Raw genomic sequence first — 17,179 nt, forward strand, 5'->3', positions numbered from 1 at the left:
CAATGGTTTTATATTATTTCTAACACGCCCCCTCACGCAAGAGCCCACTTGGGCTTGAAGCGTGGATAATGCATAGGCCCACCTACCATATGCTTAAAATCCACTTTTTTAATTAGAAAGTGAGGGGAGCGGGGATCGAACTCTAGACCACTTAGTCATAGAGGCTCTGATACCATGTCAAATAACCAATTATCCCAAAAGCTTAAGCTATTAGGATAGGGCCATATCAATGGTTTTATATTATTTCTAACACAAATCATTATTCATACTAAATGTATTAGTATAATAACTTTTGTCAAAACTTTGTACTATATGTATGATTTGGAATTAATGTCAAGTGTATAAATAAACCAAAATTTGCTTAAAAAAATATCTATCGTGCACAGTGTCTTTAGGAGTGTCAACTGAATAGAGCTAACAAAATTTAAGTCTTAATTTTCGCCCACCAAAGTTTAATATGATTATATGAAGTATTCTATTTTTATTTTTACAAAAAATATGAAGCTAAGGTGTTTTGGGGGTGTTGATTCATGCTTTGTAATATTTTGAATCCAGACAAGGATCGAAATGAAGACCGAAGTAGGTGGAGTACAACGGGTTGTGGTTGTCCTTCACCACGCTTAACTCAGTTAGGGTTTTAGTAGTTTGATGATTTGTTTAGAGAATGCAGTCATACATTCTAAGGTGAATATAGAACCTCTTATATAAGTGGTTGAAGTGACCATATGGATGTAGGACTGTTAAACTTGCACATATCTTACAAGCGTAATTCGATGCGCAATCGAATTGGGGAGATATATGATCCTAGATTATCCGCCCCATGCTTACTTTGTTCTTTTTGTTTGGATTAATTGAGCACCTTGTTAGGCCTTTGCAGCTTAGAATTGAACTTGGCTTAGTCCAAAAAGGTTAATTTTAACTCAACTTTATAAAACTGACTTGTAAGGTGGAAATAGTCTCCACGTAATTATAATGGAGACCTGATAGTAGATGTCTCAACGAATTTTGAACTAGACTCTGATACCATTTTAGAATTTTGAATTTAATCTAACGCAATCCCAAAAAATTGACGTATAAGGTGAAAATTGTCTCCACTATTTTCAGGTCATATCTCAGAGGGCGTTCAATATGAGTAGGGGTGGCAAAACGGGTTCAACCCGCCGGGCCGACCCGTTTACCCCATCATTTTTGGAGGGCTGAGCCTAAGTTTTGAGCTCGACCTCTTTAGTTGCCCCGCCCCGCCGAATTCCCTTAAAAAGCGGGGCGGGCCGGCCCGCGAGTTACATAAAAATATAAAATCTATTTTTTTTTAGTAACGAATAGTATAAAATGGTCCAACCCAATAAAATACAAGACTTATTTAAAGTAAATTTAGGCTTTTATTTTTCTATTCATTCATATAACCGATGTCAAATTTATGATTACTTGTTGTCACTTTACTCTCTTATTATCGTTCTTGCTTCTTTCTGTCTTTTTAGTCTTCATACTCATTCTTATTCTTCACCGGATTTCTAATGTAACTTACTTTTTTATTCTATTACTTGAATCAACATCACATACGGTGTGGTTCACATTTTTTTTCGGATTCATTACCTTAAACACATAGTCAAATACTTCCTCGATAAGCTACATACATGTGTTTTGTAACACCACAAGTGTCAAAATAAAAATAAAAAACAAAAAAAAATATTTTTTGTTTGACGGACTGGCCTGCCAACTCGCTTGTCCGTCATTAAACGGGGCGAGCTATGATTTTAGACTCGGCCACCTATGTTGGCTCGGCTCGGCTCGTCTCGTCCCACTTTTAGACGGGCTTAAGCGGACCGAGCCTAAACGGGGCGGGATTGCCTGCTTTGTCATCCCTAAATATGAGACTCTTAACTTATACTATTGTATTTTCTATTTATTTATTTTTTGGTTAAATAAATCTGTTAGCTACATGGATTTATTAAACCATTTTATTGTATAAATACAAAATTAAAAATATCAAAACTATAGGGACCATAATGGAATATTTAACCTTTTATTATTTGCTTTAGTTCATGAAATATACTTCACTTAGTTTAAGTACTTTTCTTTTTGTTTTTTGTGTTTTCTTAGTTTAAGTACTTAATACCTATATAAGTGTTTAAATTGCATAATTAATTGAACATAAATCAGGTATTACAGAACTAAAACAAAAAGTGTACGAAAATATATACTATATTAAAGCCTAATTTCTTAAGACAAAAAAAAAAAAAAAAAGCCTAATTTCTATGTTCAGTTTTTTTAGGAAGAATCTTTAGGGAATATCAGAAATTCTAAAGTGCAGAATCTGGTCATCAGGGTAGCAGCAACATATACATTTACATTATTGTTTTTTGTTTTTGAAGTTCACCAATTGCAAAATCAAGCATAAAGTGAGCCTTGGATAAAAGAAACAAAAAGTGAGCAAATAAAGTATTTATATCCAAAAAAAAAGTTACTGAATTAAAATTTATGGATGGATATACATATACTCAGATGAAGTTATGAAATAATAATATTGACCGTTTTTCAGTTGAATTAAGATTTATAGATATTTTTATTTTTCCTTTCTATATGAGCATTTTGGCCATCAATAATTGTTTTGTATTTATGTAAAACCCTTTATTTTGGGTGGAAAACATATAATTAATATGCTTAATTTCTTATGATATGGATTATGTGTCTCTTCTTTCTCCCAACATAATAACATCACATATTCGCATAACTGTTAGTAATTTCTAACTTTGCTTCTGAGGTAAGAAATGCCGAAAGTGTTGTGGCAAGTGTGAGGTGAGTTAAGTCTCATATTGTTTAGAAAAATGGAGGTTGAACATTTTATAAGTGAGATGATTCATAAACTTAATATTTTAAAATTTTGGGTTAAGGTGCGGTGTTCAATTTACTTGTACGATTGTTTTGAGTTCAATGTGAATGATATTCGGCTCTCCCTTGTAACCCAACAGAAAGGGCCAGTAAAATCATCTTTCCTACATGTTTTTGCCTTATTGATTTTTTTTTTTTTTTGACAGAGCCGTATTGACTCTTGAGAAATAGAAATTATGTAATTTTAAGACATCCAAATTTTTAACCATGATATTATATTGTTTTAGTCTATTTTTTTTTACGTCTGCCAACTAATGTTTGGGAATGAATTAACCTTTTAAATTCTTATCGAGAGATGTCATGTGGTTTAATGAAGAAAAAAAAATTATTTTTGTCTTGTTCGTTGTTACATGTTTTGTCTAGTCTCATAATCAATTCTAAATTAAAACAACAAAAAGTTGTCCAATCTAATCTCATGTTTTTAGCAAACGCACCTTGAGTAACATTTCCTTTCCTTAATTACTACTCCCTCTAACCCTAATTATAAGCATTTTTTCAAACATAAAATTTGTCTCTAAATATAAGTCTCTTTTCAATTTCCTAGACACATTTACTATTACTTTTTCAAACATAACCCTACTTTGCATTGGAATCCGTAAAGTCAACTACAAATACATCGACAATTTAATAATTGTAACATCTAAAATGTACACATTAATTACACTACCAATTTTTTTAATATACGTAAAAAATACCAAGAGGTACTTATAATAAGGGACGGAGGGAATACTTCAAAATTATGTCTTCAACTTCAAGATTGTGAAATTACAGTCCCCACTCCCTAGCCTAGTGGACCCTTTTGGTAAACCTTTGCTTCTAGTCTACTAGTTAATCGAGTAAATAAATAAAAATGAGCACTTCTTTGTAAACTAGTTGACAAAAATCTATGTCTCCAAATAAACTTTCACTATTCATCTTATAATCCATGTTTCACCTTTCAACTTCAATTGTTTCAATCATGGGAGATAGAGCATGGTGGAAGTAATCATGGCTTGCATGGACCGTAAAAGGTTTAGCCGGTTTTTTACGTTACAAAGGCACAAACAAGCATGTTGATAGAGCAATAGTCCTTCAAAATCATGAAGGATAATACTTTTCTCTCCCTAATAATTCACAACCTGAACTTTTTGTTCAATCGGTTTCACTTTCTTTTTCTAATATTTATTCATTTGTTTCTGGTCATTACCCTCAATTTGAGGGTAGGTAGACAAAGGAAACTACTATTGATTTTGTATGCATCATAAAGGGGTTGAAAATCATCTGCCGTAATTTATCACACAGTTTAACGCAGTAGTGAATCTTCGTAGACCTTAAGTTTTTGGGCCATAGGACAATCAAGTGGCGTATTTATTCGATCTGCCCAACATTTTAAATGTAATATCTACTCGATCTTATGTAGCACGATATTTGGTACAATATAATATAAATAACCAATTTATAACTTCCAAAATATAGAGACAAAACTACAAAGTAAACATGCAATGTTTTATACCATTTGAATACATATATGATATGCACCACTCCTTTTTTCTGTATGAAGGGTCTACAAGCAACTACACTACACTTCAGTCCTATATATGTCGAAAAGGAATCAGTACCCACCAACATTTCAAGGCCTACATTTGTGATTTTTGTGTTTCTACTTTCAAATACGTCTTATACTTTCCCTCCTTCATTTTTTCTTGTATTCCCTTTTATACTTTATAATAATTATAAAGGGTAAACCTTTGGCTATAGCATTTTATGGGATATAGATTCGTTACTATAGTTGTTTCACGCAATTACATCCAGTAGATAATTTTGGCTGTATATTTATTATCGAACAGTTCAAATTAATTCATTGTTCATTTTCGTCCATTCGTTTTTTACCGGACGGACTATAACTGTGTTATATCTGATCCTCATTTGATTCAAAGTGGATTTGTATCTAGTGTTCTGGAGTTACATGCCATGCCTCTACCACTCAATTCCACTATCTCTTATTCTACAGCATATGTGTGATTGGATGGATATGATGGATAGTTGTAAAATGCAAGTTATAAACACATGCCAAGGGTATATTCATCCATCAATCAATTTTCCATCTTGGGATGTTGTCTTTTGTGGAATCCTATAATCATAAATTATATCTCTAATCACTAATTATGTACCAAGATGGTCATACTCTAGGTCTATCGGCTAAGTTCATATAGAGAAAAAAATATCAATAGTTTAAAAATTAAATTGAACCGATCGATTCAACCAGTTGTTGAGCCGAGAACCGATTAATTTTTAAATTTGTTTGATCATAGTTGTACTTGTACCATAGTACGATTGAATTGAAGTGAAGTTCACCTGTGGTTTTGGTTTATATTGTTTTTATTCATTTGTCAGGTTACTATGGTTGAAGTAATTGAACCAAATTTCATGTCCCATTTTTAGAACATTGAAAATGATTGCAACCTTGTAGGCCTCACCATATCCTTTTCTGATTTGTGTTTATGGTGTGCCTCTGCTTAAGCCAATATCATTCATATTTGTGATAAGTTGATTTTGGATTGTTGCAATCTTGAATGGTCATTTGGATCTAGCAAAGATTCTCACTTTCAAAGTGTCGGATGGCTCGAGCAATTCAATTAGCGAGTTGAAACTCTAGTCGATAGTTATCTCAACTAGTGCATATTTAAAGTCGATGTGAGATTGACAGAATTATGATAAATTACTGCAATTTTAACTAAAACCACACATTGAAACTTCAATTAAATTACGATATCACAATAATTTTGCTATAAAACTCCCAATCCATCCTAACATACACTTAGAAAAATCACTTTATTATTAATTTTGTCATCATAGTTAAAATTTTATAGCAAGACTACTCAGAACATTGGAATGCTCTATACCTTGGACAAACCAGTAAATCAGGTCATATAGGAAATGATTCACATCTGATATATTCTATCACAAGGTACAATGATTCACATCTTATGCCAATGCTGTGCCATTTGAGGTATTGAGCAAGATTTTACTTACATTATTTTCAACTCGTGATTATGAATTACATACACAATAATGCAATCCAATAAAAAATTTATGGACCATAGAATTTATCACTAGCTAGTTTAGGCACTTTCAATTCAATGATGAAACAATTCATGGTCCCGACCCATGTCTTGGTTCAAGATAATAACATCAAAATAGCATCAACATCATCACCATTTTGGCCACTCTTGATTTCACAATGATTGTTAAAATATGACAATAATCTTTCATTTTTCATGGATGAGAAAAAAATATGATAATCTATGCACAAAATTAGCTGGCAAATTGAGTCACTAATCACATATTCCTCCAAAAAAAATTGTTCTGATCGGATTTCTCCAATTTGGTATTGCATTACTAGGTGGTTAATTAGTGATCGAGTATGTGTCTATGAATAAAATTATGCAAGTTTTCGAGAGCTTTTTTGAGATGAGTTCTAATGTGACATGTTGTTGTATGGCCTATCAGGTCCTTCCGGAATGAAATTATTTTTGTCGGTGGGTCTTCAACGATTGATAATCTCGTGGAAAGGGTGAAACTTCCTTTTGAAAATTAAATAGTTTTTAGGTAAAAAAAAAACTCTGATAGCGCTTGCTCTTTCTACGAGTGGGAGGTACAGCCTCTCTTGTGTCTGTCCAATAAGGCGAGGTGACGATGCGGTGTCTGGATGTGTTTGGTTCTTATTGAGTAGTATCTCTTGGTTTTCCCGCTCTTAGTTGGCTTTTCTGCTTCCCTTTTTTGGTGGTTGTTTTGAGTGGTTTTGGTGGTTTGTTGTTTTTCAAAGTCCTTTTTTGATGTTTCTTATGTATATCTTTATTTTGTTTTTGAGTATTTCTGGTACTCCAACTCTGTATTATGACAATTTTATTCGTTATATATATATTTATCTATTTGCCATTAGAAAACGATGAGCATGTCTGCATGTGACTAATTCAAATCCTCAAATGCATAGCAAAACTGCATATAAGTTATTAATTTAGCGTATTAATTAGTTAGAGAGAATATAATTGATTTTGAGTGAATTAATTAAGTAAAATTTATTCCGGCAAAAATTGCGTCGAAGAAGATAAAGTGAGTTGAACAAATAATGACATATATAAGTATATATAACCAACTAATACTTTTTTTTTTTCTAAAGCGAGTTCACCACCAACCATAGCAGCACCATTTACTAAAATTTGTCCCAAATTGATTGTGAAAATCAATTAAAAAACTAGAAGCTACAATTTCTAACTTCAAGTATAATAATTCATAGAAACAAAATCAATTCTATAGCTGAGAAGTCAAATATGTCAAAATCAATTCTACGTCTCTAAAATTAATTTTTACTCATTCAAAAGTGTAACCAAACATGTTGCTTAAATATCTTAATTGGACACTTGTCAAAAGAATCATAATTGGTTTGTGCTTCATAAGAATCATGAAATAATTTATTTAGAAAGAAAACTAAAGTAATTAAGAGTAGGTGTGAATTTAATCTCTTTGGTATAGCCTTTCTCTTTAGGCCCCAGAAGAGAGTTTGAAGAATATGCATGTGTTCCCATATGAATTGTAATTCTGGCACACTAGTATTAAGATGTTGTACTCAACGCTCCACCACTATAGTACACTTTTAATGCGTGAATCAATGATCCAACATCCAACAGCGCATACACAAGGAATAATAAACTAAACAAAACTGAAAGTAAATTAACACAGTAATTTGTTAACCCAGTTCAGCATAAGCCTACTCTGGGGGATACCAATCCAGGAGTGAATCCACTATGATAGTATTAGTTTGAAGCCCTCAATAAACCTCCCGTTTATGACTTCTCACCTAATCACCACCCGTGCTATATCCTACCTAAGACACACCTAGGTATGAGAACCTCCGCTCACCTCCTCTTGACCACAGCCACTGTGATCGTACAATACTAGATTTAATATGTGAAGACACACTTCATAAAACACTCACACCACTTCCGTGCTTAAAAGCTTTGGAATGGTATACACACACTATCTCCTTGCTTAGAAGCTCCAGAGATATTACAATGCACAAACACACAGTTCCTAGTCTAGTGGGAAATCAACACAAGACTTAGAACACAATAGACACAATACTAAAACCTAAACTCACGCTTTGTAAGACTCAAATCTGGTTTCAGTTGTTTGAACAAAGGCTTCAACCTTCTTTAAATAGCCTTCACGAGCTCAGGCTAGGTCTTCAGTTAGGCTTCAATGGCATAGCTTGATTAATGGATCCTTCAAGGAATATTCTTCGATTAAAATGTTTTGTTTCCTTAACTTGAAGATCTGATTAGTAAGCAAAACTTGATCACGAGATCCATTAATAATTATGCGTGACAACGCTCCTTATCACAAACGATCATTTATTATGGATTCCATATTTAGAACTTAGGCGCGAGATCTCAACATACACAGGCCCGGCCTACTGGATGTGGTATCCAATGTTGAAGCATTGTACCGAACATCTTGCTTATACTGGATGGTGGAAGCATGTAGTTCCACATCAAGAAAGATCACATGTTTTAGCAAAATGAGGCCAACCATACAACGCCAACAATCTCCCCCTTTGGCAATTTTTGGCTAAAACATCCTAAGATAATTTCAACCGTCCTAAAGGGATACACAGGCTACCTTTTCTTCAACTCAACGTAGGCACACAATCATGAAGTAAAGTAGAATAATTTAACATGCTTGTTTTAATAACCCCTCAAAAACAAATAGCATATTTATCATGTATCACATTAGAGCTTCAGAGGCATGCAACAGCGGAAGGATAAGCACAAGAGCCTCATAGAGATTTGCCAATAGAGAGTATAAGATTCTCATAAAAGAAACACTGGGGAAAAATAAATTCCCTCAAAACTGAGAAAAATAAATTCTCAGGAACAGATGATGCTTCAACATGCAGTAGCACATTGTGTGCTAAGCAAGAATATTGCTCCCCCTCAAGAATAGAAACGAGTACCAAGTTCGTCTTACTCCCCCTTAATTCATGCATAGGAGTATTCAGATGATCCAGCATCTGATGGCACATCAAGCTCAGCATCTATTATGGCATACAATAACTACTCCCCCTTTTTAGCCATAAAATAGACAAAATGGGAACTGCAAAAAAAAATATCCAAGGACCGTGCAGATAGTAGCAGAACAGAAAGTGCAGACAAAATATTACAAACCATGCACACTAGGTGCTAAATTCAGGGCTCAGCCCACAGACATGCAAAACAAAAAGATAAAATCCAAATAAGAAAACATCAGAATTACACAGAAGCACTTGGGGAGGAATCACTTTCTTCTCCTTCAGTATCTGAGTCAGCTTCTTCTCCACCACTAGAACCATCATCATCTGCATCAGCTGCTTGAGCTGCAGCCTCTTCAACCCTGAGAGCATGTATCATCCTTTCAAACTGCAACTTCTTTTCATCTAGCTCTTTACAGTTTGCTTCCAGCATAGCAATCATCTCCTTCCTTGTCATAGGAATGTCAGCAGCAGCATTTGATGGTCCAGCAATATCTGGAGCATGCTGTTTACTGAACAGCTTCTGATGAATGGACAAAGGAGTTGCCCTTTTCTTAGCAGACTCATCCTCATGCCTTATATTCGGATGTTGGGACAAGATGATGTCACAGATCAAAGTTGGAAATGCAATGGGTTGCTTGGTGACAGAGGTTTTAGCATGCTGCACAACTTGATTGAAAATATATAGACCAGCATTAAACTTAGTACCAGTACCAATCATATAAATGAGCTTACCCAGATTTGTTGCAATATCAGATGCATGTGTTGTAGGAACCCAGTTGACAGATGCAATACGATTCAAGATGGCATACTTTTGGGTTAGCTTGACAGCAGGTACCTTCGCCTTCTTTGGCCAGGTTTTCACCTTTTCAGCTGTGATAGTTTTGCAGACCACATTGTCAGATACATCTATGTCAGGGTGAGGATCATCAGCATTACCTAGCACCTTGTTGATCACACTTGGAGAAAATGTCACACATTTTCCTCGAACAAATACCTTCTGAAATTCTTTGTCCAAGGGATTGTCACAACCTATAGGAATGTTGACAACAAACTCCCTAACCAGCTTCTCATAGCAGGAGCCTAAGCCCCACACAGTTTTGATCAATCCAGCATCATTGATCAAACTCACAATCTCTTCACATTCCAGAATATCTTTACCTAGTTCCCTTTCCAGAGCCAATCTTCGTTTGCAAATGATTCCCCATCGTTGAGCATAGGATGGAAGATGAAATGAAACATTGTCACAAGGAAAGTCTTCAATGTCAGGAGCAACAGATTGAGGCATGGCCTTCTTAGCAGACATAGCCTTCTTAGCAGGAGGCTTGATGCTTGAGTCATCCTTTTCAGCTTCAAATTCAGAGTCACTTGATGGTGCACTCTTTCTTTTCAGTACACCCTTTTTCTTTTCAGGAGGAGGTATAGACTTGCTCCAACTTTTCTTAGGCCCATACTTGACAGGCTTCAGAGTAGTGTCCTTTGCTTTCTTGGTGACAGCAGGGGTAGTGGTAACAGCAGGTGCAGGTGTAGTGGTCCTGCTTCTCAGTCTTCTCCCAATTCCTTTCTGAGTAGGTGGAGGTTGCAGATCTTCTTCAGAGGGGACTTCATCAACATCTACTATGTCCTGCTCTTCATTGGTGGTTTTCTCAGAATCTTCACCAGCTTCATTTTCTGGTTCAGAATCAGCCACATCTTCAGGGGTACTTTCTTTGTTTACTTCCTCTTCAGTGGAAGCTTCAGTATTAGATCCACTGCCAAACGACCCAGTGGCAGTGTTAGCATGTGGGCTAGATCCTCCTTTGGATGCTTCAACATCCTTCTCAGCATCAGTTGGTACAGAGGATGGTTCAACACCAGTTGGGGCATCGGTTACAACAGCCTTTTCTTGAGGTTTTTCAGCAACATCAGTTATGACATTCGTGGGAACTGTCATACTCTCAGGAACACTAGGATTATTGCTCACACCAACATTCTCAGCAATATTTTGGGTTTTTCCTAGGGTTTCAACAGAACTAGGGTTTTCCTCTACAGAAGGGTTTTCTTGATTCACCTTTTCAGACACAGACTTAACAGACGATTCAACATTCGCATTTTTGCCGGAGGCAACATCATGCGATTCCACATTCGCAGTTTCAGAAAGATCCTTATTCAAGTATAGATCAGACATGCTCAAACCCCTTTTTATGGGAGATTGGGGTTTCTTCTTCTTAGACCTAACAGAATCAGACTTAATAGAGATTGAGGGAGACGATTCACTTACTTTCTTAGTGGATTTTGCAGATTTCTTCTTCTTAGAAGTAGTTGCAGGAATACTTGATAAAGGCATCGCATCTACCACAACAGTTGTTCCTTCCTTCTTAGACTTTGATCTTGTTTTCACAGTATCAGCAATTTTGTTTTTGATCTGAGCGGAACCGGAAGATTGAGACATTTTCACAAAGGACTTGTTGAAGTTTTTGAGATTTTTGATGATTTGAGATGATGATTTGTGTTTGAGGATCGCAGCAGAAAGTTCAGAGGAAGTTGAAAGTTTTGGAACGAAATAATGATGATATGAGAGTTGATAGCGTGTAATAGAGCAGTTATGGAAAGTATTTTTTGTCTTTCCTTGATTTACGTGCGCCAATAGATGAAATTTGGAGAACAAAACGGTTGCGCGCACATAATGCCTTAACTGCTATAATTCCTCATATAGGCAAATCCCCAATTTGCCCCTAAGCCTTTCAAACTGATTTGCATCTAAAGCTTTGGTAAAAATATCAGCTACCTGTTCTTCAGTTGCAACATGCTCCAATTTCACAATATTCTCTTCCACCAAATCCCTGATGAAGTGATGGCGAATGTCAATATGCTTTGTTCTACTGTGCTGAATAGGATTTTTTGAAATATTTATGGCGCTTAAATTGTCACAGTACAATGTTAGAGCATCCTGTTCAACATTGTATTCCTTAAGCATCTGCTTCATCCACAATAATTGAGAGCAACTACTCCCAGCTGCAATGTACTCAGCTTCTGCAGTGGATAGAGAAACACAGTTTTGTTTCTTGCTAAACCATGAGATAAGATTTTCTCCTAGATAAAAACATCCTCCAGAGGTGCTTTTTCTGTCATCTGCACATCCAGCCCAATCTGCATCACAATATCCCATCAACCTAGCATTGTTGGTATGGGAATACATTATTCCATAATCAGAGGTTGCATTGACATACTTCAAGATTCTTTTTACTTGTGTAAGATGGCTCATCTTTGGCTCAGCTTGGTACCTAGCACATACACCAACAGCAAAGGTGATGTCAGGCCTGCTTGCTGTGAGGTACAGTAGGCTCCCTATCATGCTTCTATACTGGCTTTGGTCTACATCTACACCTTTCTCATCCTTGGTTAATTTTAGATGTGTGGCAGCAGGTGTTCTTTTGTGTGCAGCATTTTCCATGCCAAATTTCTTTATGATATTTTTAGCATACTTGCTTTGAGACACAAATATTGTGTCTTCCATCTGTTTCACCTGTAATCCAAGAAAATAGGTTAATTCTTCTACCAAGCTCATCTCAAATTCAGACTGCATCTGTCTCACAAAGTGTTGGACCATCGGTTCCGCCATCCCTCCAAAGACTATGTCATCAACATATATTTGTGCTATCAACAAGTTTCCATTCATTTCTTTGACAAATAAGGTCTTGTCATTTCCACCTTTCTTGTATCCTTGGTTAATCAGGAATTCAGTTAACCTTTCATACCAAGCCCTTGGTGCTTGTTTCAAGCCATACAAAGCCTTTTTCAGTTTGTAGACATGATCCGGATGATTTGGATCTATGAAACCTTTGGGCTGTTCAACAAATACTTCTTCATGAAGATACCCATTTAGAAAGGCGCTCTTGACATCCATTTGGTAGAGTTTGAGTTTGAGGATGCAAGCTACACCAAGAAGCAGCCTTATGGATTCTAGTCTTGCCACGGGAGCAAAGGTCTCATCAAAGTCAATTCCCTCCACCTGAGTGTAGCCTTGAGCTACCAATCTTGCCTTATTCCTTGTTACTGTACCCTTCTCATCAGACTTATTCTTGTATATCCATTTAGTGTCTATGACATTTACTCCATGTGGTCTTGGAACAAGGTCCCAGACTTCATTTCTCTTGAATTGATTCAATTCCTCTTGCATTGCTTCAATCCAGAACTCATCAGTAAGAGCCTCTTTTATGTTTTTAGGCTCAAATTTTGATACAAAACAAGTGTTTGAGATAGCATCAATCTTTCTTCTGGTAGCAATGCCCTGGTCTGGATCACCTATGATTAGATCTTTAGGGTGATTCTTCTGTGTCCTAATAGATGGTGCTTTTGCTGGGGCAGGTGCAGAGTCTTGATCAGATTCATCACCTTTTAATTCAGACTTTTCACTTTGTGTCATCTCATCAGAGTTGTCAGGAGATGGTTCAACATCAGTTTCCACATCCGATGGTTGAGTGGATGGTGCATCATCAATCACAACATTGATCGTTTCCATAATGACTTTGGTTTTTGTGTTATAGACCCTGTAGGCTCTGCTATTCAAGGAATATCCCAGAAATATACCTTCTTCACTTTTAGGATCAAGTTTTCGTCTTGGTTCTCTGTCAGCAAGAATGTAGCATTTACTCCCAAAAATGTGAAAGTGTTTCACAGTTGGCTTTCTTCCCTTCCATAATTCATACAAGGTTGCAGATGTTCCCTTTTTGAGTGTTACACGGTTGTGTATGTAGCAGGCTGTACTCATAGCCTCTGCCCAGAACTGATATGGAAGACCCTTGGCATGAAGCATTACCCTAGCAGACTCTTGAATGGTTCTATTCTTTCTCTCTACTACACCATTTTGTTGTGGTGTTATGGGAGCAGAGAATTCATGTTGGATACCTTCTGCTGCACAGAAATCATAGAATTTGCTATTCTCAAATTCCTTTCCATGATCACTTCTGATCCTTATGATGACAGACCCCTTTTCTCTTTGAAGTTGTACACATAAGTTTCTAAATGTTTCAAAACTATCTGATTTTTCTCTAAGGAAGTCTATCCATGTAAATCTAGAGAAATCATCCACCATAACAAAAGCATACCTTTTTCCTCCAAGACTTTCAGTCTGCATAGGTCCCATCAAATCCATGTGTAACAATTCAAGTGTTCTGGTAGTAGATTGATGTTGAAGCCTTGGGTGCGCCACCTTGGTTTGTTTGCCTATCTGACATTCTCCACATATTGTTCCTTCGTCTATCTTTAGCTTGGGTAATCCTCTGATTGCTTCTTCAGCTATGGCCTTTTTCATTCCTCTCAGGTGTAGATGACCCAACTTTTGATGCCAGAGTTTGACTTCCTCATTTTTGCTTATGAGGCAGGTAGACATATAATTTCCTTCTTCAGACACCCACAAGTAACAATTGTCTTTGGACCTTACTCCCTTCATTATCAGTTTTCCTTCTTCATCTGTAACAAGACATTCAGATTGTGTGAAGTTCACCTTCATGCCTTGGTCACATAGTTGACTGATGCTAATCAAATTTGCTGTAAGTCCTTTTACTAACAGAACATTGTCTAAGTTTGGTAACCCATTATCAATTAGGTTTCCAATTCCTTTTATTTCTCCCTTAGCTCCATCTCCAAATGTTACAAAGCTTGTGGCATAGGACTTTAGGTTGGCTAGATACCCTTCCACTCCAGTCATGTGTCTAGAGCATCCACTGTCAAAATACCAATCTTGTCTAGATGATGCCCGCAGTGATGTATGAGCTATCAAGCTTACACCATCTTCCTTCTTCTTCCATTCTTTCTTGACATTCACGTTCTCAGATTTGGGTTCAAGTGGCCTTGAATTCTGTGGATAGCCGTACAGTTTGTAGCAATAAGGTCTAATGTGCCCTTTCCTACCACAATAATGACACCTCCAATTCCTTCTTTTAGTCCTAGATCTTGACCTGTTGTATTGATGGTGAGGCGGGTGTTGAGGCATCGAGTTAGTCTGGACATGCTGCTTGGGTTTTAACCATGTGTCAGTTCCCTGATGTGTGGGAGGGTGAGGAGGTAGTAACCCACCACTAACATGAAAAGTTTTATCAATGGGGGTAGTGATTGTAGCTTTGTTGTAACCCATTTCTTGATCCACTATCTCGTAATCAAAGCCAATAGGTTTCTTACCAGCACTTTGTTTTAGCAGCATGGCTTGAAACTTTTCTTCTCCTGATGCAAAAACTCTAACTTGTTTTCTAGCATGCTCCAAGTCTTCATTCAGCTTTTCAATCTCTTTGTTGAGAGTCTTAATTATATCCAGACATTCATTCTTCTCGGCCTGAAGTTGACAATTTGTCTCCTTTTGTTTTTCCAAGGCTTTGCAGAATTCATTGCTCCTGATGAATAAGTCCTTATAGGTAGCCAGCAGTTCTTCATATGATGTTTCATCGCATGATTCAGCATCAGATTCATAGACACCTGTCAATGCATTGACAAGTTTAGCAGATTCACCTTCATCTTCTTCTGAATCATCCTCATCTGACCAAGTAACAGCAAGACTCTTCTTCTTCTTCAGAAAAGTAGGACATTCAGATTTGATATGGCCAAATTCTTCGCACTCATGACACTGAACTCCTCTAGATGAAGTACCTTTGTCATCACTTCTGGTCCTCCTTTGAGTAGATACAGGTTTGTTGGAGTCAGATTTGGTGCTTGGACCATTGAACTTATTGTTGAAGTCAGATTTGGTGTTTGGACCATTGAATTTATTTCTTTTATCCATCCTCTTCATGATACGATTGAACTGTCTACCAAGTAACACCATGGCTTCAGATAAACTTTCATCACTCTCCATATCTATCTCATCATCTTCTGTAGTATTAGAAGTAAAAGCCAAACTTTTGTTTTTCTTCTCTTTTCTTTGGTTTATGCTCATCTCATAGGTTTGAAGTGAGCCTATTAGTTCATCCACTTGAATGTTGGCCAGATCCTGAGATTCTTCTATTGCTGTTACTTTCATGTCAAACCTCTTAGGTAGAGATCTGAGAATTTTGCTCACCAGTTTTTCATCTGATATGGGTTCTCCCAAGGCATCAAATGAATTTGCAAATTCTAAAATATTCATATGAAAGTCATGAATAGTCTCTTCTTCCTTCATACTCAGATTTTCAAAATTTGTGCGAAGCATCTGAAGTTTGGACAGCTTTACCTTGTTGGTTCCTTCATGTGCTTTCCTGAGTATTTCCCACGCCTGTTTGGCTACAGTGCATCGTTTAACAAGTCTGAACATGTTGATGTCCACCCCATTGAATATGGCATTCAAGGCTTTTGAATTTCCCAGAGCTAGGTCATCCTCGTCTTTGGAATAGTCTTTATTAGGCTTGATTTCACCTGTTAGCTTTCCATCCTTATCAATGACCATAGGGGGTTCCCATCCATTTTCTACAGCTTTCCATGTTCTGCTATCAATGGATTTAAGAAACACCATCATCTTAGCTTTCCAGTAGTCATAGTTCTCAGGCCAAGTTAGCAGTGGTGGTTTAGAAACCGTTCCTCCTTCCTTGTCCATCTCACCAGAATTTTCCGTCCCTGAAGCTCACCCTGAGTTTCGAGCAGGGTGCCTGCTCTGATGCCAATTGTAATTCTGGCACACTAGTATTAAGATGTTGTACTCAACGCTCCACCACTATAGTACACTTTTAATGCGTGAATCAATGATCCAACATCCAACAGCGCATACACAAGGAATAATAAACTAAACAAAACTGAAAGTAAATTAACACAGTAATTTGTTAACCCAGTTCAGCATAAGCCTACTCTGGGGGATACCAATCCAGGAGTGAATCCACTATGATAGTATTAGTTTGAAGCCCTCAATAAACCTCCCGTTTATGACTTCTCACCTAATCACCACCCGTGCTATATCCTACCTAAGACACACCTAGGTATGAGAACCTCCGCTCACCTCCTCTTGACCACAGCCACTGTGATCGTACAATACTAGATTTAATATGTGAAGACACACTTCATAAAACACTCACACCACTTCCGTGCTTAAAAGCTTTGGAATGGTATACACACACTATCTCCTTGCTTAGAAGCTCCAGAGATATTACAATGCACAAACACACAGTTCCTAGTCTAGTGGGAAATCAACACAAGACTTAGAACACAATAGACACAATACTAAAACCTAAACTCACGCTTTGTAAGACTCAAATCTGGTTTCAGTTGTTTGAACAAAGGCTTCAACCTTCTTTAAATAGCCTTCAC

The 17,179-nt window shown here is 36.8% G+C and overlaps 1 protein-coding gene across 1 annotated transcript; it reads right to left on the bottom strand.

The window, feature by feature from the left end:
• Positions 1-8,906: 8,906 nt before the first annotated feature.
• Positions 8,907-11,366, bottom strand: LOC123914700. The gene is made up of 2 exons (XM_045965882.1): positions 9,206-11,366; positions 8,907-8,938 (listed from the first exon to the last, which is right to left on the bottom strand). Exons 1-2 carry the CDS (start codon positions 11,364-11,366, stop codon positions 8,907-8,909), a joined length of 2,193 nt encoding a protein of 730 aa, XP_045821838.1.
• Positions 11,367-17,179: the final 5,813 nt, after the last annotated feature.

The sequence above is a fragment of the Trifolium pratense genome, linkage group LG3 (assembly GCF_020283565.1).
Source record: "Trifolium pratense cultivar HEN17-A07 linkage group LG3, ARS_RC_1.1, whole genome shotgun sequence".
Classification (NCBI taxonomy): Eukaryota; Viridiplantae; Streptophyta; class Magnoliopsida; order Fabales; family Fabaceae; genus Trifolium; species Trifolium pratense.